The sequence below is a fragment of the Homarus americanus genome, unplaced genomic scaffold (assembly GCF_018991925.1).
Source record: "Homarus americanus isolate GMGI-L3 unplaced genomic scaffold, GMGI_Hamer_2.0 scaffold37032, whole genome shotgun sequence".
NCBI classification, from domain to species: Eukaryota; Metazoa; Arthropoda; class Malacostraca; order Decapoda; family Nephropidae; genus Homarus; species Homarus americanus.
The window spans coordinates 8,767,393-8,791,021 of NW_024731852.1; the positions used below are offsets into that span (position 1 = coordinate 8,767,393).

The 23,629-nt window shown below is 39.0% G+C and overlaps 1 protein-coding gene across 1 annotated transcript in view; it reads right to left on the bottom strand.

Annotated features, from left to right (window-relative positions):
• LOC121867869 (coiled-coil and C2 domain-containing protein 1-like) overlaps positions 1-23,629 on the bottom strand; it is a 63,233-nt gene that overhangs the window by 3,905 nt on the left and 35,699 nt on the right. The window contains exons 10-16 of the mRNA XM_042367993.1: positions 20,081-20,230; positions 19,566-19,762; positions 17,827-17,979; positions 12,275-12,450; positions 5,280-5,400; positions 3,381-3,532; positions 2,061-2,151 (exon numbers count right to left, since the gene is read on the bottom strand). Of these exons, the coding sequence (XP_042223927.1) occupies positions 2,061-2,151; positions 3,381-3,532; positions 5,280-5,400; positions 12,275-12,450; positions 17,827-17,979; positions 19,566-19,762; positions 20,081-20,230 (1,040 nt within the window). The remainder of the gene's footprint in view (positions 1-2,060; positions 2,152-3,380; positions 3,533-5,279; positions 5,401-12,274; positions 12,451-17,826; positions 17,980-19,565; positions 19,763-20,080; positions 20,231-23,629) is intronic.

Sequence of the window (23,629 nt, forward strand, 5' to 3'; positions counted from 1 at the left end):
TTCATGTTGACTGCTTCGGTATGTTTAATGAGACTAGATTCTATAATGTTCTTACTGTCAATTGAATTACAAGGTAATATTGAGGAGGCATTATCCCAGACAATGCAATGCTTATTATCCCTCAGATGAACAAACAGAGCATTGGATTCCTGGCCTGTTCTAACACTATATTTATGTTGTTTAAGTCTAGTTACAAGATCTTAACCTGTCTGGCCTAAGTAAAACATATTACATTCCTTGCAAGCAACTTTATAAATGCAACCAATTGTGTTGTTGGGGGGAGTTCTTGATTAACATTTGTTTAACAGTGCATGAGTTTTTAAATGCCACATTGACGTTCCAGGTTTTTAGTTGTAAAGGAATTTGAGAGAAATTTTTGTGAAATGGTAATACTAAGAGATTCTTATGGTCATGGGTGGGCATGTACAAACTAGACAATTTTGTAATTAAGAAGATTTGTAACCAGGTGAGAAGGTTGGGTCACCTTACCCTCTGACCTGACTACCGACCGTTGCGGTGCTTTTTTTAAAGATTAGTTGGGTCATTACCTAATACCTGACCATTGTGGACCTGATCTCACCCTCCTCTGTATATATACACCTTGTTTTGTACTTCTCCTTAGTCTATACTCACCCCTAAACATGTGAATTACACGAAAGCGCTTGGGAACTTCGTGTTTTCTTCTTTCCTTGTGGTTATCAGCATATACCTAGATCACGCGCAACTACAGTGATTTACTTGCATATATATATATTATATAGATATATTTTAGGAGTGTTTCTGACTTTATGTGGTTTTTGGCTTTACTTTGTATCTACTTTTCTGTGAGTTGGAACCAATTACCCAATATCCCATTGAAATAATGGATTTGGTTAAAAAAATTTCAGTTAACGAACGACTCTGTGGTCCCTTGATTAACGAGCACAATTTGTTTCACAGAGTCAGTTGTTAACTGAAAATTTTGTAAACTGAATCTATTAGTTCAATGGGATATTGGGTAATTGGTTCCAACTGACAGAAAAAGTACATACAAAGTAATGCATACTGGTAATAGGATTAACAAAACATTAAATATAAACTAAATGCAGTACTGTACAATAAATAAAAAACAGTAGAATACTGTATTTTAACTTAGTTTTAGGTGTGTCGTATTCCTGGCGGCTTTGTTTTTATGGCAAACAGCTGATTGTAGAGGCAATCGATGATGACATGCCATATTCTTTACAGAGTGCATTGATTATAATGCCTTCTTCATGTTTCATAATAATTTCTGCACTGTATATTATCAATATGTTAACTAAATTTCAGAATGACCAATAATTTTAATGTAAAAATGAAAAAATATTCAAGACCAACAAACTCGATATTCACTCCACTTTAAACAAAGTGAAACTGAGAAGCGTTGGTAGGCGATTCGATCAGATGATGGGCACACAAAACTGTTCTCTGTACTGTATATATTATCAACATGTTAACTAAATTTCAGAATGACCAATAATTTTAATATAAAAAATGCAAAAATATTCAAGAGCACAACTTTCTGGATATTTACTCCACTGGAAAAAAATGTAAACATCGAACCGATTACTGTATTGGCGGACTAGTCTTGTAAGGCTGTCGTTAATACAAGTTGTACTCGTTAATAGAACTGAAAATCCTTATGGGAGCTAATTCGTTAACCTAAATCTCGCAAATTGAACTGCTCGTTAATTAAGGGACCACTGTGAACAGGGATCACTACCACCGCGCCACAAGGACAACAAAAGCTATCCTGGGACTTGTCCTATTCCACATAAAGCCTGTTCAATGTGCTTGTTAAGCACCGTGAACTTCATTGGGGATTGCCCATGCCAACTATGTGTGGAATATAACAATGCTTAATATTGCTTTTGTTGTCCTTGTGACACAGTGGTAGTGATCCCTGTTCATATGCAGAGGTCCAAGGTTCAATTCCCGACTAGTGAGGTATCGTTTGTATATGGAAGTCTGCGTGCTATATACACACAGTACTGTATTGTATTTATCACACTATAGAATACAAATAACTGAAATTTACTTACATCATAGGACTCATGTAGGGTACATTTGGTTTCTAAGGTCACCAATGGAACCTTCACTACTCCTAAGACTGTGTCACGATGAAACCAACCCCTGCAAAAATTAAAATTTTATACCTGATACTTTGTTTCTATGGGCAACATCTCTTTCTTGTGCACGAAGCAATATAAACATAGCAGCAACTTAAAATACTCCATAATTTAAGTACAGTAATGAAAAATTTGCAGCATTGCTCAAAACAGTTACTGTATTACAGAATTTAACATACATCCATACATCCTCAAATACAAATTATAATAGGTAAAAGGGAAATTAAGAAATTTAGAAACTTTGAGTTTTGGAGATTGTGAGAGGTTTGAATAATAGACCAGGTTCTTGCACACTTTACTCTTACAGTGTCAGACAGTGACTGGCAACCCAGCGCTGCCACAGACAAACTTCCACCTCCACACATGGGAAAACATATCGTACGATGGTACTCCATCTCACAATCTCACAGAGATGAAAGCATAAGTTGTGATGGCAGATGTGCAAAGGAAATTAATATATGAAGAGGCCAAGCAAAACCAGCATTTAATAACTGTAGAGACCTGCTAAATAGTGACTTTCCTTTCATATATGAAAAAGGATGCTGAAATGCAATGTATGGTCAGTACTGTACTATTGTATGGGTCAGAAGTGTGAACAATTTCACGACACATCAGGAGGAGGTTTGAGACCTCTGAAATGTGGTGCTATAGGAGAATGCTAAAGAAGAGTTATATTTATATTTTTTGAGGGAGTGATGCTAAGATTGGCAAAATCAATGAGAGAAATACTGAAAATTTATAGATGAAGATAAATGAAGTAAAGCACTTGAGTCATATAATTAGGATGGAATGGATATTAAAAATATTGATAAGTAAGGCTGAGGGTAAAAAGGCCATGAAAAACAAGAGACTGGGATGGATAAATGAAATTAAAAGCTGTGTCCAACGAGATGCAAAACCTACGAGGATTAGTAAAGACATTTAAGAATGGAGGACTGTGGTTGTCAACCCTAAGGCACGGGGATGGCGGTTTTATTGATTGACTGAACACTGTGCATTTCCCTTCCAGTGGAAAGGAGATAAAATACCTTGGTAAATGGATTTGAAAATAAAACTTGTTTTGGTCTCTGTGTGCTTTTATTTGTTAAATAAAATGATAAGCAAGTACTGTATAGGTAGTGTACTGTATAGTATAAGAAAGGTGGGAAGTAAGACCTACAAATGTAAGGTTTTAATTGTAATCACTTGGTCAAAAAGAGAAAACATCACTAAATAATATCATCATCTACTCACCCCTTTGCATAAACTTGCACCTTAACAGCATGTCTTTTGAAGACACGAGCCAGAGCCCGAGATTTTCGATCTATGCTGAAGACAATCTTGTGATCATACTCAGGATTATTAGTGTCTTTTACCACATAGCTGCGATCCTGGGGGGGGTTATCCTAGTAAAGTAAAAAAAAAAAAAAAAAAAAAACATATATTGGTAAGATATCATTCGTATCTTTCATGATTATAAACCCTGTGGGCAACTCGTGTTTAAAGCAGTGTACTCAATCTATGGCATCACAACATATCGAACACCTCAGTAAGGCAACAAAGAGATGTTAAACCGCTACTCATAGCCATAACCATATCCCTGTCAGGTACTCCAAGGAAATAACAATTGCTATAAAAAAACAAGGAGAATGAGTCCTGGATCACCACATCAACACCAGACCCAACCACTTTTAGCTGTAGCATCAGGTGCTTGTTGGTTAATTTTCCATCCTTATTCACAATGATTGTGACAGAAATACACTACAGTATACAATAGTCTGGATTTACACGGTTTTTACATGGCACCTTGCCAGAATGAAATGTTTTAATTACGCGGTAAATTTCATCATTTACGTGGGTGAAGTATAATTTGTTTATTTACCCAGCAAGAATATAATTTACATTGCTGGAATTCTTATAAGATTGTGATTATCTTAAATATAAACATCATAAAATTTGCATTAGACATACAAATTTTAGATCTAATTTGAGAAATTTATTAGAAAGAGCAAAAATTTTATCTTTTGTGCAAAATATATGACGTTTATATTCAAAATATTCCCTGTCTTGCAAGGAATCCAGCAATGTCAATTATATTATCCTGACTTTAGTCAGAAGTATTATTTATTACTAAAAATGTAAGCATACTGTTTTTCCCCAAACATTTCTCGAGAGGGAGGAGCCAGCGAGCGTGGGAAGGGGGAGAGGAGTTGATTCCATTATTTGAATGGACATTAACTGGCAACTGTATTTCTCTTAAATATTAATTGTGTGTGCATACCATCATAAAGTTAAGATGTTATTTTTACTACAACATATGTCTGAAAAAGTGTAGTTTGGGGGTTGGCCCAGTCTCTACTTCAATTAATCCTATATGTTCTGTTATTTTGTTTACGCGTTTCTCGTTTTACGCGGACCTCCACGGGTTCAAATGACCGCGTAAATGCAGACTATACTGTACAGTATTTGTATTTTCCTGAAGGTAAGGCATTTAATTACTCTTTCATAATTTTTATGATGAAAATGTTGATATACTTTTCATTGATTAATCCAGTTTGGATATAGTGATCACCCTTTTCACCCTATCATAACAATTGTTGTCTGGAGCTGTGTTTCTGATCAGCATACACCATCCATGGTGGGAAGGAAAAGTTGCCCAACAACACTTAGCTATTAATGCACTGACTAAAACATCAGTTGCCCAATACGTCTTCATCATCATCACTATTTTATGGCCCATTACTTTTGTACCGTAGTTAGCCATAATTGCTTGAAGCTAACTCTCCGTACTAGGAATGGTACACTATATATTTACAAATATTAGTAATGGTATATATGTAACAGTCAAACAGAGTAAACAGGCATTTCATGAAATGACCGATTTTCTTTTTGTCAAATAGCGAAATAAATGTTTCAATTGGGTTGGGTTAGGTTAGGTGCAAACCTAACCTAACTTAGGGTAACATAACCCAACATAACGTTACCTTATATTATATTACATTACATTAGTTAGGTTAGTCATTTTGTGAAATGCCTGAATAAACGGTTTGACTAACTTCATGTATAAAAAAATCAACTTTGATGATTCTAGAAGAAATACTGATTAATTAATTAATTTGCATTGCCATTAAAAACAATATCATGAATACTTACAGTTGGATAAGGAAACTCTATCTTTACATAAGTGTCAACATCACTTGGATTCTGCACATTAAAGTTTATACCTCGTACAATGCTAATTTCACAGTCTGAATCATTTAGATCTGTGTTGCATCTGAAATGAAAATACAGTATGTCAATAAAAAAATACACAAAGTATAAACTGCATGTGCAAGCAAATATATTAGTCTCCCATATTTGAAGGAAAAATGTGCTTAAGCAAACATAATTTTTTCATTACTCTATGATTGCATAAGCCATAGACCCCAAAAATTGTGCTCTATATGTGAAAGCATCAAAATAACAAACAACAATATTTTACAAACACTAGTCAAGTGGTTACATGGAACACAGCACAGTACAGTGAGGTCTCATTTTGCGCGGGTAGTATATCGTACTGGTACATTTCCATGCATTGGAAATTCGTCTAAGTGGTGCCTGTTAACATGTGTTAAAAATCATTTTATTGTACTGGACTAGCCAGACCTTTACTCTAGAACGACTTTGGGTAATCAACTTAACCTTCCAAAAATGACATAATGTCGCAAACTGCATATTCATTATTTAATAAATATTTTAAGAAAGCCCAGGAAGTTAATTATGTGATACTCCCCCATCTCCACCAAATAGTGGAGGTGTGGGAAGCTTTGGGATACGATGGGGGTCCAAGGCAGGGGGTGAAGGCTAATTGGATTCAAAGCCTTCAAACTCAACTGCAGACAAGGGGGAAAAGACAAGCAACCCTTGTGGGCGGGTGGAGGGGGGGGGGGTTTACCATATCAACCTTCCCTGCCTCTACCACTCTCTACTCCACCTTCCATCTCATACCTTCCAAAATTGTTTAAGTAAATAAGAACAAGAATAAGAGATAAGATATGAGAAATCATGTAAAGATATAACAAAAATAGAGACAAAGAAATAGAGTAATTAAAGCAAATTTTTCCTCATTCTCTCATGTTACTGACCTGACCTGATGCAATATCAGGTCACCCATTGTATATAAACTTTGCTCTCATTTTCAGTGAGGGATTAGTGGTCTCATATTACTGACCTGATGCATTGTCAGGGTGGGAAATTAGTGGGTCTCATGACCTGAAGATGTCTTGAATAAAGACAAAAGTAATATACAGTACACTGTACCCTCCTTATTTCAGATTTTTATTTTTATTTTTTCAAAAATTAATAAATAATTTGAATTTGGAATGAATGTGAAATAACCACATGGTTCCAAAAAATTGATTATTCTTAGTATAGGCATACTGTATATTATGAATTAAATTATGATGAATGAATTATAGGAATAAAATATGAATTATATTAAGATACAAAACTATGTTTGAGTGCGTAGGTGAAGGGTGGCTAAGGAGGGAGGGAGGGAAGACAACTCACCACCTCCTGCTCGGCAGCCTGTAATCCTTTTATAACGACAGCATGCAATTTCACCATAATTCCCAAATTATTTAGGTTCATTTGTTGCCAGGTTTATAAAACATCATTGAAAAATAATAAAATTTCCCCAAATAATCCAACACTCAATCCCAGATGAGCTATTGTGTTCTTTTGTTTACAGTACAAAGCGGTATCAGCTAATCATTCCAGCTCTACCTAACAATTTTGCCAGCATTCACCAGTAGCACTTGTCAGTAGTAGGCAGCTACCAAACAGGGAGGTACTACTGCCTAGGAAGATATTGGGAGCATAATGTGTTGTTTAATGGTAGACCCTGCTGCTATATGGCATCACAAAAATTTACTAAGTCCCAGGTTGCTGATCTGACTTTCTGCCTCATTTACACACAATTGCAGGGTCTCAATTGTTTCTCTTACTTTGACAACACAACATATATACAGTATATTGTTTCTCACTAGTGATTTTTTCATTTCTTTATGGTTCTTTATCATTATTATTATTGTTATCAATATTATTTTATTTTTAATTTTGTATTTTTATTATAAATTTTATTTAATATGAATTATTATTAGTATTATTACATTTTCGTCCCCAAGGCCCTGATGTGGGTCAGTGACCTGTGCCCCCCTTCCCCCCACCAAAAAAAAAATCTCAAGCACCAGGTTTTTTTTTGGTAATTTGAGTGACCCAGAGCCCATTTTTTGTCAAATTAAACTAAATAAGCAAAGGATCACTAAATTAATGCTATACTGCTACCCATGGCTTTCCGTATAAGCTATTCTATACTGTAGTCACATTTCAACTAATTGCATAAGTGATAACCCACTGTATCTACTTGGAGATGGACACAAACACCCACACATCAGTCCAGCAGCACAGTAGTAACCCCACCTTCTTGTACAGTTACTAAAAAAAGGAGGATGTTTGAATGTGTGTGGAAGCAGTGATAAGGAAAGAGCATTTTAAAATACAATGAGAGAAGTTAAAATTCCCTTGTTTATGTGCAACAAAACTGAAGGGCATGAAGAAAAAATGAGCAGCAGACAGAAGAAGAGTCAAGTTAGGAGTGTCCAAGAGAATAAAAGCATAAGCTGCAATGAAATGTGGAATTGAGTAACACTATAAGGGAGGTTAGTGCTGTGATGTGTATCAGATTAAAGTTAGGGAGAGAAAAGTAGGTTATACTGAGTACATATAAAACAAAAGAATGAGAAGAAGAGAGTGGAGAAAAGACAAAGGTTTTGGGAAAATCGGTAAGAGTAAGTGAAAGGGATGTGGAGGAGATTATGGGGAAATATAAAATGCCCGATTAAATAAAATGGAAAGAAATTGATAAACGTATATGCTGAAAGAAGATTCATTGTAGGGAAAACATAATTTGAAAAGAAATTAAATATTAAGCATGGAGGTGGGATACAACCGATGATAAAGGATAGTTTGGTTATGCAATATATTGTACTTGGATTACATGCTTCAGTCCTGGTCACTGTACTACAGAATGGATATAGAATCCCTAGAAAGCATTCATAGGAGGATGACAAAACTAATCCCGGGCATTAGGAACCTTGAGTATAGAGACAGATTAAAGCATCTTGATCTGCACTACCTCAAGAGACACAGAGTGAGGGGCGATATGACCGAGGTGTATAAATACACCATACAAGATAGCTAAGGTGATATAGTATACAGGCAGCCCCCGAGTTACGACAGTTTGAATTACAAATACCCACACTTAAGAATGGGATCCCAATACTGTACATTCATTGCAAAAATTTGAATTTAAAATCACATTCTTTACATTAGATTCATTATTCTACGAGCGTCATTCAATACATAACGAGACTTTTGGATGTAGAGGGGAAAGCGCATTGAACATGTTATGACATGTTTAGACATGCATAAGCTACATCTTCAACTGTTTGTTTAGTCGGTTCATTCGATTAGTTTCAAGTAAGTGTTGCATTAACAACGAGCGATGCGCTTGAATTTTGTACTTTGGAAGAGCAACGATCTGTTATTCGTTTTTTAAATTAGAAAGTGGTAAAACAAAGTGAAATTCCTCGCAGAATGTCACTTTACTTCGGAAGGAATTGCATCGGTCGACTAAATATTAACAAAAGGGTTGAACAATTCATAAAATGTTGAACAAGCAATGTGGACGAAGATCATGCTGGACAACCTGTCAAAGTTTCAACACCCATATGACACCAAAACATTGAGCAGAAAATTCTGGAAAACAAATGCACCCTGCATACAGTACAAATCTCGCACCCTCAGTCTACCACATGTTTGGTTCATTCACAAAAAAGCTTTACGTGGAAAACATTTTTCAAATAATGAAGAGGTGAAGAAAGAAATCCAAAATTGGTTACGGAGCCACCGATAGAAGATTTTACCACAGGAATAAGAAAACTCGTAAAAGATGGGACAGGTGCATAGCTGTAGAGGGAGACTGGAAAAATAAGTATGTGATTATTAAAAATAAATCATTACTTCTGAAGTAATATTGACTTGTCTTGTTACTTACTGAATGACTCTCATATATTGTTTAACATCACTTTATTTACAGTACAGTAGATTCGCAACTTACGCGAGGGTTACGTTCCTGGAACCTCGCGTAAAGCCAAAAAATGTGTAAAGTCAGAAACACTCCTAAAAAATCCCATAAATCGTCCTTAAAACAATATACACACACACACAGCTGCTCCCCGACTTACGACGGGGTTAGGGACCCAAATCCAGGACGTAAGTCGAATTGGTTGTAAGTCGAAAATGCTTAAATAATACATAGAAAATCTAAAATGGGTGTCTCTTTTTCTTCTCAGCACCACAAAACTCTCACTTTTAAGCTTGCCAGCCATTTTAAAGGGAATTACAAATAAAAATTTTGTCAGTACACAGCGCAATCACTAACGTCGGGACTCGAAAATACGTACAGTTGTACCCCGCTTAACGCGGTCAATTGAACCCACAGGGTACCGCGTTAAGTGAACAACAGAACATATGGGATTAATTCCAATAGAGACTGGCCCGACCCCCAAACTCCACTTTTTGACGACACACAACTATGTTGTAGTAAAATATTATCTTAACTTTATGATGGTATGCACACACAATTAATAATTAAGAGAAATATCAATAATATTTGGTGGTTACAAGTGTTCCCTGAGGACTGCAGTGATGGGTAGGGAAACACCGTGTAACACTGAGTCCGTTTATTATGGATGAGAGAAATACAAGTGGTGACTCGCGTGTGCCATGCACGGCTCACACAGTCAGACTGAGGCTGCCTTGCCATATGGCAGCCTCGGAGCAATGTTGCCACATAACGTGCAGTGTTGCCACGTGATGATATATATAAATGCTACTCGGCACAGTAGCTTATATACATAACCTACAATATTAGGTTTTTTAACACTTACATTAGTAGAAAAGATGGCTGGGCACACGGGGATGGGGGGTTGGTTCCGAGGCAGAGGGCAGATTATTGGCCCTCACCTGTATCACTTGTATCAATTGTATCACTATCCACCACAGAGGCTTGCAGGGCCTCTTTGTCAAACCCCTCAAAGTCCATATAAGTCCATATCCTCACTATAATTATCACTATCACTGACTTGGGCCGGCTGTGGTGGGTGGCGGGTGAAGAACTCGGTAATGTTTTGATGACTGGGCGACCTTGTGCACCTCGTGCCCGCGCCGCTTCCCGCGTATATGAGTAGATGAACCGCGTTAAGTGAAAGTTCGGTTCTGGCGAGGCACCGCGTATATGAGAAATCGCGTTAAGTGAAACCTCGTTAAGCGGGGTACAACTGTAATTAGAAAAAATTTTGGTACGACCGAGGCGGTTGTATGTCCAGGTGGTCAGTTAATGTAATCTCCATGTATAATTAGAAAATTATGGGGGCCCTGTGTGCATTCAGCTGACTACATTAAAGGTAAGTGCATAGTAACACTGTATCCATTCTTCATTATTGATTACTTTTACTGTACTGTATTTCATTTTAGATTTTATATGTATCATTTTTTGCATTTTCGATTTACGACCAATTCGACTTACGACCTGGATTTGGGTCCCTAACCCCGTCGTAAGTTGGGGAGTAGCTGTATTTTTCAGGTTGAAATGCTTTCTGAAACTGTTGCGCCAACCTGCACTGGCTTTGAAATTCTTCTCAGAGCTGGTGGATGCTTCACCCTGAGGAACCTCAGATTTAAACTGGTCATAAAGACTCAGTGACTTCTCCCTGAGCATGTTGCCATTGATGGGGACACGTTTCAGGTTCATATCTTCTACCCAGATGTTTAATGCCTTCTCCACCTTTACTGGAGTTACATCTCTAGCCTGGCTAGTCACCTTAGCAGTAAATGAGGCACTTTTAGACATGGTTTCATGAATTTCCTTCTCCCGAATCTTAATGGACCACACACTTGATTCGTTGCGCCGTACCTCCGTGCCACAGCAGCGACTGACATCCTGCCGTTTATTAAGTCTAAAACAGCCACTTTTTCTTCGAAGGTCATCACAGAACGTTGTTTCTTTGCTGGAGAACCAGAGGCAGAGGTTGGCCTGTGTTTGGGCATTATGAACGAGTATGAGAGGTTTAATTGCACTAAATTGACACACGAGAGGCAGGTGATACTCCGACAATACCCACGTGGCAACTTAAGACAGAGAGGTGGGATGGCGGGGGTGGAGCTTTGGCGGGCTAGCGTTTGGCGCGCTTATGACCCATTTTGAAAATTTTGAGTTTGAAATTGGAAATTGTAACCTAACACCCCGGGGTAATCCGCGTATGGTTGAAACCGCATAATAAAAATACGAGTAAGTTGCAAGTCTACTGTATTTACATTATTTGTTAATATATGGGATATTATTGTTTTGTATAGGCAGGGTTGTGTTTAATGTAACCTAAACTATGGAATTAACACAGTTCTGACTCACCAACAAATTGACTTATAATCAGGGTCCACGAAAGTATCCCTGTCATAAGGTGGGGACTGCCTGTACTGATAATAATTGTAATAAAGTTATGCTACACTTGTACACTTGAACCCGTGTCTTCTATCTTGTTATGTGTGTATGTACATATGTTATGTTTCTTATCATTGGGTTTTGCTTTGTTTGAGGTTATATTATATTAGTAATTTTCATTGTTCCCTTCACTTACTAGAATATTCTTTTGTTTTCTTCCAGATGCCATACTGCCCTTGGTCAGTTATGTGAACAATAAAGCCTAGAAAAAGGTCGACTCTTGTCTTCTTTTACCACAATAATCATTAATAATTCTACTAAAAGAATACTTAATGGGATATGTTTTGTATCATCAGTAGAAAATTCACAGACAAATAAATAAAACATTTTGGATAACTTGATAAGCTTTTGAACTAACATGAATACTGACAAGTAAGTCATCAACACCAATGCCCAATACATATAGAACTCATACAGTGATTAGAGTACAGATCTAAATTATTGAAAATGGAGAATATCACCTTCATTGAAAATTAAATGATAATGCATCTCCATACTATCCATAAGATAGCAAAAAAATTAAATAAGAAAATGACCAGTAACTTACTGAATAATATTAAAAGATCTATTTTCATAGTGAAAACGTGGTGGCGTACACCCCCTTTTAAAGGCTGCTCGCACCGCATCCAAGTCCTTTTTAGTATGCAGTATAAGCTGTTCAAACCGATTTGAACTTGTTACATCTCCGGTGGCCTTAAAGTGTTCACGAGTTTGAGCACACATCTGTCAAAGCAATAAAAAATTACCATTCTACAAATAGATTGTTAATCCTTGAACTCCCTTTCCTGACTTAATGGTGAAAGTTATAAAGGTTTAAAGAAAATTTTTCATGTAGGCTGTGAAGATTATCAATGCCTGGCAGCCTGGTCAAGTAATTTTTAAAATCCATGTGCTCAGTGGACATGTTAATATTTTAAGAGAAAGATACCCGGTATCCAGATGAGAATTTGTCATGTGATGCATGACTCCACCTCCCCAGTGACGTCCATTAACCAGTGGGGAAGGGGCCTTTGTGTCTATTCTTCACCTGATACCAAATTGTGACATCACAGCTGAGTTGATCCCTCCTATTTCTATTGGTCTAATGATCTCACCTGAAAGTCTGTGTAAAAGCTCTCATTGTTTGCTGCATAAGCAGAGTTATGCTACCACTTGAAGTGAAAACATCAACATGAAAAAGAAGCAAGGAAAATTGACCAGGTATTTAGGTGTTTAGATAGAGTGATAGACACTAGTGACCCATGAGTTCATACACACAATCTGGTTGAATGTTTTATATATTTATTTAACTTTTCCCAGAAAAAGATCGGGCAGCAGATTTCCTAAAAAATTGGTCAAGGCAAGTAAGAAAAATATCCAGTAAAGTAAATTTCACAAGTCAAGGACTTGTCCGAGACAAGTAAATGTTCCACATAATCTGCACAGCCTGTTTTCATGGTTAGCTTGATGTAGCAGAACTACAATAAAGAACTCATCATCAACATTATGCTGCTCTCCATGCTGCACAATCTCTCTTGTCATGTTCATAACTCTAATATCATTTCATAAAACCTCTTCCTATGTTATTCTTGGCCTGCCCCTGGCTTCCTCCATTTCACATTTAGACTTCAACACCTATTGACCAAATTGGTCTCTTCTATTTTCTCCACACACCCAAACCATCTTAACATACAGTATAGTCTGCATTTACGCGGTCAATTGAACCCGTGGAGTACCGCATAAAACGAGAAACGTGTAAATGAAATAACAGAACATATGGGATTAATTGAAATAGAGACTGGGCCGACCCCCAAACTCCACTTTTTGCGACACAATACGTACGTTGTAGTAAAAATAGTATCTTAATTTTATGATGGCATGCACACACAAATAATATAGAAGAGAAATATCAATAAGAGAATAATATACTGTACCAGGTAAAAGAAAAATCAAGGTTTAACACTTATGTTAGTAGAAGAGATGGGTCGGCATACGAGGATGGGGGCTGGTTCCGAGGCAGAGGGCAGATTACTGGCCCTCAGGTGAATCACCATCACTATCCACCATAGTTGTCAGGGCCTCCCTGACAAACCCCTCAAAGTCACCATCACTGTCACTATCACTGGCTTGGGCTGACTGTGGTGGGTTGCGGGCGAAGAAGTCTGTGATGCTACGCTGACGGCTAGTGTTGATGTGGTCGTGATACATCTGTATGTACTGCTCCATAATTTGATCTAGAAGGTTATTGAAGACTTCATACCGGTGATTGACATGGTCTTTTGAAAGGGTTGAGCTTTAGTTTCTCGGCAAACTCGATGGCATCCTTTACATCACCATGAGTTAACTTCTGTTCTCTTGCTGCCGCACCACCTGCCTCCTCACTGACGTCATCGTCTTCTAACATCTCGTTGGCAGTCACCTCAGGATCCCTGATTACTTCCATGATGTTGTCGTTGGTGGTCTCGGAAAAGCCTGCAGCTGTAACACTCTGTGCAGCTTCTCTTGCAAGGTCCACTACCACTGCAACAGACTGAACCTCACCAGCCATAGGTTGACTCTGCCTCCCACCTGGGATACCCTGCAACACATGCCGCCACGCGTGACGAATCGTTGCCACAGACAGCTGCCCCCATGCCTCCACCAAGAAATCAACAGCTTTCTTTACGTTAAACATTTTCCAAAACTGTTTAACTCGCACTTCATGCTCCGCCAACTCTTGTTCTGCATCCTAGTTGTCGTCGCTCTCGCTATGTGCCACTCAGAAGGTAACACAACTCATCCTCGGTGTTGGTACAGTTGATCAGGAGCTTAAACGTCTTTGCAGAGAATGCAGCCTTAACGTTGCATATCAACTCCTTGTCCATGGGCAGGATTAACGATGTAATGTTGGGAGGAAGGACGACCACTTTTACATTGGGGTGACGATCCAACAGTAGGGGCGAGTGTCCTGGTGAGTTGTCAAGCAGCAACAAAATGTTGAATGGCACATTATTTTGCGCACAGAATTTCTTGACGTCAAGAAAGAAACAGTCATTAAATCAGGAGAGGGACAGACCAGTGAACATCCATGCCTTACGTGAGGTTAGCCAGTGGACAATTAGCTTAGTCATGTCCATGTTCTTGTAGGCGTGCGGCTTGCAGGCTGTGTGGATCACCGATAGCTTGAGCTTACAGGTACCGGAGGCATTGGTGGTAAACAGGACAGTGATGCGCTCCTTCTGCAATTTCCGGCCCCGACACTTGCTGTCAGACTGGACAACGAAGGTCTTGGAAGGTAATTTTTTCCAAAACAGACCGGATTCATCCATGTTGAACACCTGGTCGTCGGTGTACTGTCCTTCCTCCATAACTTCTCGTGAGAATGGAGGAAAATCCATGGCGGCAGCACGGTCAGCACTCGCTCCTTCACCAACAATGTTAATGTTGGTTATCTTGTTCCTTTTCTTAAACCCTTGCAGCCACCCAGAGGAAGCAGTGAAGGATTTGGGCTCTGCAATTTCCATCTTGCGCGCCACTGATGCGTACAGTTCACGTGCGTAGTCCTGCACTACCCTCGTTTCGACCGCCATGTTACGTCTTGCCTGACGAATTAAGTAGCTCACCAGCAAGTTCTCAGTCTTGAGCAGCACCTTATTCTGACAGTACTTCACCATTGAAGCACCTGCAGACTTTGTGATGCTCATGTGTTCTTTAATCTTGGCGGCATCCTTCTTGATCGTCCGGATTGTAGATTCGTTTACGCCATGCTGGCGCGCCAAATCAACTTGTCTCGTTCCTTTCTCTAAATCTTGCACGATCTTGAACTTAACTTTGTAACTTAGGGCACGTTGTATCATCTTGGGCTTGGGGCGGCTGGGTCCAGGTAAATCAAGGTTTTTCTGGGGTGGTGGGGGACCAGCGGATGCCACCGTTGAACAGATTAGCGAGCACAATAGAGAACAGTATACGCGGCGCCTGAGAACAATGAGACTGACGCGGCTAGGTCAGACGCTCCCTCCCGTGCCAGGCCACGTCATATAACATTAGACCAATCACAGCTAGCGGCTGAGGGAATGCGTGGGTGGTAAGGATGCATGGCCCAATCACATTCCGATACGTCATATGACGTCAGCGATAACGCAACAGCGACCTAATGCGCACCCCTCACTGCGCCACTTCCCGCATATGGTTGAGAATGGACCGCTTGAATGAAAAATGGCATGGAGCGTCTGGACCTCCAGCCACTCTCCGTGTAAATGACCAAATTTACCGTGTAATTAAAGCATTTACATTCTGGCAAGGCACCGCGTAAATGACCAAACACGTAAACAAAACCCGCGTAAATGCAGACTATACTGTACCTTTATGCATAACTAACAATACTGTACTTTCAATACTAAACTAACCTATCATCATGTATCATCATTGTGGTGTGATGAAATCCTAGACAAGGTTCTTCAAACTCCAGAGCACGAACAGTAGATATATTCAATAAGTGGTACAAGACTTGGCGGGACAGCCGACCGATACAGAAGCGAGCACAAGGGACCCCGGACCGTAGGTAGGCCGAGACCGATCTGAGGGAAGTTAGCTGGCTAGGCAAGGGGAGTTGCTAGACATTACTAGGACAATAAATGAGGTCTTCTAATTACTCGACTAGCGCGGTACAGACATAGTATATCGGGACATAGTAAGTGAACATAGGCATTAGACATAAGCATAGATATCAAACATGCTATAATAATATGTAGTAATACAGACATGTGAATAAATGGTACAATGAATGGTAACAGAGTCTTGGCGTCAGGCGTGTTCACATATCTTGGTATTTACATATCTATACAATCATGTGTACTTCTCACACAATTTTTCTACCTACAAGTACATAATCAAACAAATGCTTTTATGAATAAAAAAATCTCAAACAAATATTTCTTCTACAGAAACATTCCACTAATGTAAATATTTGGTACTGTACAAACATCTGAACCCATACTTACTGTATTGCTCTTCTCCTAAAACACTGTTTGTTATATTTATCTCAATTATAACCAACATTCATTCAAACATGTCTAAAATTCATTAGCCTCAATTCTTCCATCTCAACAGCCTGTCCCTTCAAATTATTTTGAGCACTCACTATACAGGGCTTATATAATTATAATTCTCAGCCAGTGTTCTCTCTCAAAAAATAGTTTTTTGTTTTGTTTGGCATGCCATCATAATCCTTGGTTTGCATAAATGTACAGTGATCCCTCGGTTAACGAAATTTCGGTTAACGAATTACCTTCCACAAGAATCTTCAATTCGGTTGACGAAAAAAATTTGGTTAACGAAATTTGTACGAAATCGTGTAAACATGTTTTCGCCTGCTTTCGCCTGCTCACCAGCTGTAGTGTTAGTCCGCCAATACAGTAATCGGTTTTAGGGCTTAAATTCGTTACCATTTGAGTAAATATCAAGAAGGTTGTACTATTCAATAATTTTCCAAGTCTTATATTAAATTTTTTAGTCATCTTAACAATTATTTAACATAATTGAAGTAAAGGGAACTAGTTTGTAGTGCTCCAAACAACCACTTGACTCACCCAGAATGGCGTCAGTTTGTGCCTCTGCTCAGTGGAGGAAGCATCTTGCTTGAGACTCTCTTGAACATAAACTATTTTTACAGTACAATTATTGGTCATTCTGAAATTTATTTTACACATTGACAATATATAGTGCAGTGCAGTGTTGATTTAAAGAAAATCATCTTGAATTACACCAAGTGAACTTAAAATTTTATGGGTGAAATGGCGGCATGAAGCATGGGGTGATTTCTCTTCCACCCCACTGCCTTCTCTTCTCCCTTCTCCTCCACCCCCACTTCTAATTCCCATCATCATCAACCAGGAGCCTTCTACATGCACACCTCAAAGTAAGTGTACTTTACTGCATTTATTTTTAGTTTGTATGTAATTTTCGGTGAGCTGGAACCAATTACCCCAATTCCCATTGAAACAATGGTTTCGGTTAGCAAAATTTTTGGTTAACGAACGACCTTCTGGAACGAATTGTGTTCGTTAACCGAGGGACCACTGTATTCTTAAAAAAAAAAAAAAACTAAATTTTTATTCAGTATTAATCTGATAATTTCCTCACCTTAATCTGAGCAACAAGATCCTCTTCAAGTTTTGCGTACATGATAGTAACATCAACACTGGTGTTGGGCGGCGCAATCACACAGTCTTCGGCACTCACGAGCTCAAAGTCTGTGCCACCATGAGGAATCTGTTCTTGTGGTGGGACAGGTACCTGTGGTACAAAAATAATTAATGTTGTTAATTACAGTAAAGGTACTTCTACAACTAGGTGCAGTGTAACAAAGATACAGTATTATAAAATCTTATCAGTTGTGTCTATACATTATTATAATCATCTTATAACTGAGCTTTAGTCCAGAAAATTATTTTTAAGAATAAGGCATGTCAAACAAATAAATTTTCTTCTAAAGCTTTTCTTCCCATGTCATACTAGTCAGCAAAGTGTCTTGTGTGCACACAACTGGAGAATTTACACTTTGGAGAGGAAGCTCAACAATATTCAACCTCCTGTTTACTTAGCAACCACCCTAAAAAACAGAAAGTGTAAAGAGACATCCCAATTTTTATGATTACATAGTGTATGAGGGAACAAATTGCCAAACATCACCATTAAATAGAATACACTGCATAGCTTCAAATATAGGTTGGACGGATAGATGAGCGATAGGGGTTGGAAGTAACCGGGAGTGCCCAGTATGGGCCAATAAGCCCGCTGTATATATACAGTGGTCCCTCGATTAACGAACACAATTGTGTTCATTAATTCAGGGCACACAATCAGCTGATGGGCACACAAAAACTGTTCCCTGCACTGTCTATATTATCAATATGTTAACTAAATTTCAGAATGATCAATAATTTTAATATAAAAAATGCAGAAATATTCATGAGACTAACTTTCGTGATATTTACTCCACTGAAAACGAATGAAAACATAGAAATGATTACTGTATTGGCGGACTGGCCGATCAGCTGATGCGCACAACATAATGTGTTTCTCGTAAGGCTTTCGTTAATCGAGATTTTGTTCGTTAATCGAACTGAAAATCCTTTTGGGAGCTAATTCGTTAACCAAAATTTCGTTATTTGGACCGTTCGTTAATCGAGGGACCACTGTATATACAGCCCCCCTCCCCCAAAAAACCCAAGCTGGGTGGGCTCGCTGAACTCGCCATGTTTCCCCACCCACAACGTCTTGGACTACCCCTTTTGATATTCCTTGATCCGCCCCTGGAAATAATATACTGGGGCATGCTTAGGACCTGGGAATTACCAGATAAAGGATTTTTTCCAGAATTTGGAGCACCATGCCGAAAATTTACTAAATATACAGTAAACCTCAGTAACTGACTGAGAAACCTCTGTTCAAATCATTAGATTCACCCCTAAAATAGCTTTAACTGTCAAATTTAACATGAAACTTAAAATTGTAGGCATAAAAACATATAACCAAGTTAATTTATGCCAAATACCACTTGGTGTCACATGGCCTATTTGACAAGTGTAATGTATTCTTTTATATTTACAGTATAAACGTAACAATATTTTCTTTATTTTGTCATTTAAAAAGTAAAATAGATGGTCAACCAAGTTTTTGTGAGTGTGTGGAAGCAAACCTTGATTTAGAAAGGAAAGAAAATTAATCCTAATCACAGAAAGAAAATGTTCAGTATTTTGGTTTTCCGAGACCCAGTTTTGAGGGTCTTTAACGGTAATTCCCATTATTTTTCTGGATAATATGGTTCAGAGAACTAAGAAAACATGAATAATTTTCAGGAGTGCATTCATCATACATACAGTGTTCATATCCACAGGAAGTCCACCTCGAGTTGCCTCAATGAGTTGGTCAAAGCCTTTGCACATTCTCAAGTATTCCTTTGCTTGCTCTATCTCTCCTCTCTTCTTGGCTTCAAGAGCTGCTTGCTTAAACTGTGTTTGTCGTTTAGTAAGGAATGCAAGCTGTTTTTCCACTCGTGACTGTGGAGCCTGTCTCACTAGAATGTTAAAACATAAGCCATCAGTATAATGTTGATAAAAGAGTAGAAAAACATAGATTATTATCTAACAGTGTTGAACATGTTACCTATAATATTCCTGTGCATTAATGTTATTTACTATTTCATCTTCCTTCACAAATCAATTTCATGGTTTGCCAAAAATTACGCTTTTATACTCTTAATAAGCTGGACATCACCCACAACAAAAAGTAATTTTGCTAAAACAAGGAATAGTTCAGTGCCATTCTGAAGGCATAAAAGAAGAATATCATAATTCCCATTGACAAATGGTTCCTTAAAAAATCATACACTCACCATTAGTAGTAGGAGCTGGTTTAGGAGCAGCAGGAGGTGCCTGTGGTGCTGCTGCCCTTGGTTGCTTTGGAACTGCTTTATCTCCTTGGATACTTTCTGCAGCAGGAGCAGCAGGTGGTTTACTTGCACCAACAGGGATTGGAAGAAATCCTAGAAAATTTAAACATGGCCTCAGGAAAAATGACAAGACATATCTTTCATTTATTATTTAAAATTACAAATACAATACTAATCCTTCACCACCAACACACCTACTGATCTACGCAGATCTTCACAATACCTATCATGCAGACAGCCCTGTACTGTAGATCCTCACAATACCTATCATGCAGACAGTCTATGTAGATCCTCACAATGCCTGTCATGTAGACAGTCTATGTAGATCCTCACAATGCCTGTCATGTAGACCGTCTATGTAGATCCTCACAATGCCTGTCATGTAGACAGTCTATGTAGATCCTCACAATGCCTGTCATGTAGACAGTCTATGTAGATCCTCACAATGCCTGTCATGTAGACAGTCTATGTAGATCCTCACAATGCCTGTCATGTAGACAGTCTATGTAGATCCTCACAATGCCTGTCATGTAGACAGTCTATGTAGATCCTCACAATGCCTGTCATGTAGACAGTCTATGTAGATCCTCACAATGCCTGTCATGTAGACAGTCTATGTAGATCCTCACAATGCCTGTCATGTAGACAGTCTATGTAGATCCTCACAATGCCTGTCATGTAGACAGTCTATGTAGATCCTCACAATGCCTGTCATGTAGACAGTCTATGTAGATCCTCACAATGCCTGTCATGTAGACAGTCTATGTAGATCCTCACAATGCCTGTCATGTAGACAGTCTATGTAGATCCTCACAATGCCTGTCATGTAGACAGTCTATGTAGATCCTCACAATGCCTGTCATGTAGACAGTCTATGTAGATCCTCACAATGCCTGTCATGTAGACAGTCTATGTAGATCCACACAATGCCTGTCATGTAGACAGTCTATGTAGATCCTCACAATGCCTGTCATGTAGACAGTCTATGTAGATCCTCACAATGCCTGTCATGTAGACAGTCTATGTAGAACCCCACAATGCCTGTCAAGCAGACAGTCTATGTAGATCCTCACAATGCCTGTCATGTAGACAGTCTATGTAGATCCTCACAATGCCTGTCATGTAGACAGTCTATGTAGATCCACACAATGCCTGTCATGTAGACAGTCTATGTAGATCCACACAATGCCTGTCATGTAGACAGTCTATGTAGATCCTCACAATGCCTGTCATGTAGACAGTCTATGTAGATCCTCACAATGCCTGTCATGTAGACAGTCTATGTAGATCCTCACAATGCCTGTCATGTAGACAGTCTATGTAGATCCTCACAATGCCTGTCATGTAGACAGTCTATGTAGATCCTCACAATGCCTGTCATGTAGACAGTCTATGTAGATCCTCACAATGCCTGTCATGTAGACAGTCTATGTAGATCCTCACAATGCCTGTCATGTAGACAGTCTATGTAGATCCTCACAATGCCTGTCAGTCTATGTAGATCCTCACAATGCCTGTCATGTAGACAGTCTATGTAGATCCTCACAATGCCTGTCATGTAGACAGTCTATGTAGATCCTCACAATGCCTGTCATGTAGACAGTCTATGTAGATCCTCACAATGCCTGTCATGTAGACAGTCTATGTAGATCCTCACAATGCCTGTCATGTAGACAGTCTATGTAGATCCTCACAATGCCTGTCATGTAGACAGTCTATGTAGATCCTCACAATGCCTGTCATGTAGACAGTCTATGTAGATCCTCACAATGCCTGTCATGTAGACAGTCTATGTAGATCTTCACAATGCCTGTCATGCAGACAGTCTATGTAGATCCTCACAATGCCTGTCATGCAGACAGTCTATGTAGATCCTCACAATGCCTGTCATGCAGACAGTCTATGTAGATCTTCACAATGCCTGTCATGCAGACAGTCTATGTAGATCCTCACAATGCCTGTCATGCAGACAGTCTATGTAGATCCTCACAATGCCTATCATGTAGACAGTCTATGTAGATCCTCACAATGCCTATCATGTAGACAGTCTATGTAGATCCTCACAATGCCTGTCATGTCCTGTCATGTAGACAGTCTATGTAGATCCTCACAATGCCTGTCATGCAGACAGTCTATGTAGATCTCACAATGCCTGTCATGTAGACAGTCTATGTAGATCCTCACAATGCCTGTCATGTAGACAGTCTATGTAGATCCTCACAATGCCTATCATGTAGACAGTCTATGTAGATCCTCACAATGCCTGTCATGCAGACAGTCTATGTAGATAATCTGTCTCACAATTGCTGTCATGTAGTCACAATGCATGTAGACAGTCTATGTAGATCCTCACAATGCCTGTCATGTAGACAGTCTATGTAGATCTTCACAATGCCTGTCATGCAGACAGTCTATGTAGATCCTCACAATGCCTGTCATGCAGACAGTCTATGTAGATCCTCACAATGCCTGTCATGCAGACAGTCTATGTAGATCTTCACAATGCCTGTCATGCAGACAGTCTATGTAGATCCTCACAATGCCTGTCATGCAGACAGTCTATGTAGATCCTCACAATGCCTATCATGTAGACAGTCTATGTAGATCCTCACAATGCCTATCATGTAGACAGTCTATGTAGATCCTCACAATGCCTGTCATGCAGACAGTCTATGTAGATCCTCACAATGCCTGTCATAGACAGTCTATGTAGATCCTCACAATGTAGATCCTCACAATGCCTGTCATGTAGACAGTCTATGTAGATCCTCACAATGCCTGTCATGTAGACAGTCTATGTAGATCCTCACAATGCCTATCATGTAGACAGTCTATGTAGATCCTCACAATGCCTATCATGTAGACAGTCTATGTAGATCCTCACAATGCCTATCATGTAGACAGTCTATGTAGATCCTCACAATGCCTGTCATGTAGACAGTCTATGTAGATCCTCACAATGCCTATCATGTAGACAGTCTATGTAGATCCTCACAATGCCTATCATGTAGACAGTCTATGTAGATCCTCACAATGCCTGTCATGTAGACAGTCTATGTAGATCCTCACAATGCCTGTCATGTAGACAGTCTATGTAGATCCTCACAATGCCTGTCATGTAGACAGTCTATGTAGATCCTCACAATGCCTGTCATGCAGACAGTCTATGTAGATCCTCACAATGCCTGTCATGCAGACAGTCTATGTAGATCTTCACAATGCCTGTCATGCAGACAGTCTATGTAGATCCTCACAATGCCTGTCATGCAGACAGTCTATGTAGATCCTCACAATGCCTATCATGTAGACAGTCTATGTAGATCCTCACAATGCCTATCATGTAGACAGTCTATGTAGATCCTCACAATATGTATGATCCTCACAATGCCTGTCATGTAGACAGTCTATGAGATCCTCACAATGCCCGTCATGTAGACCGTCTATGTAGATCCTCACAATGCCTGTCATGTAGACAGTCTATGTAGATCCTCA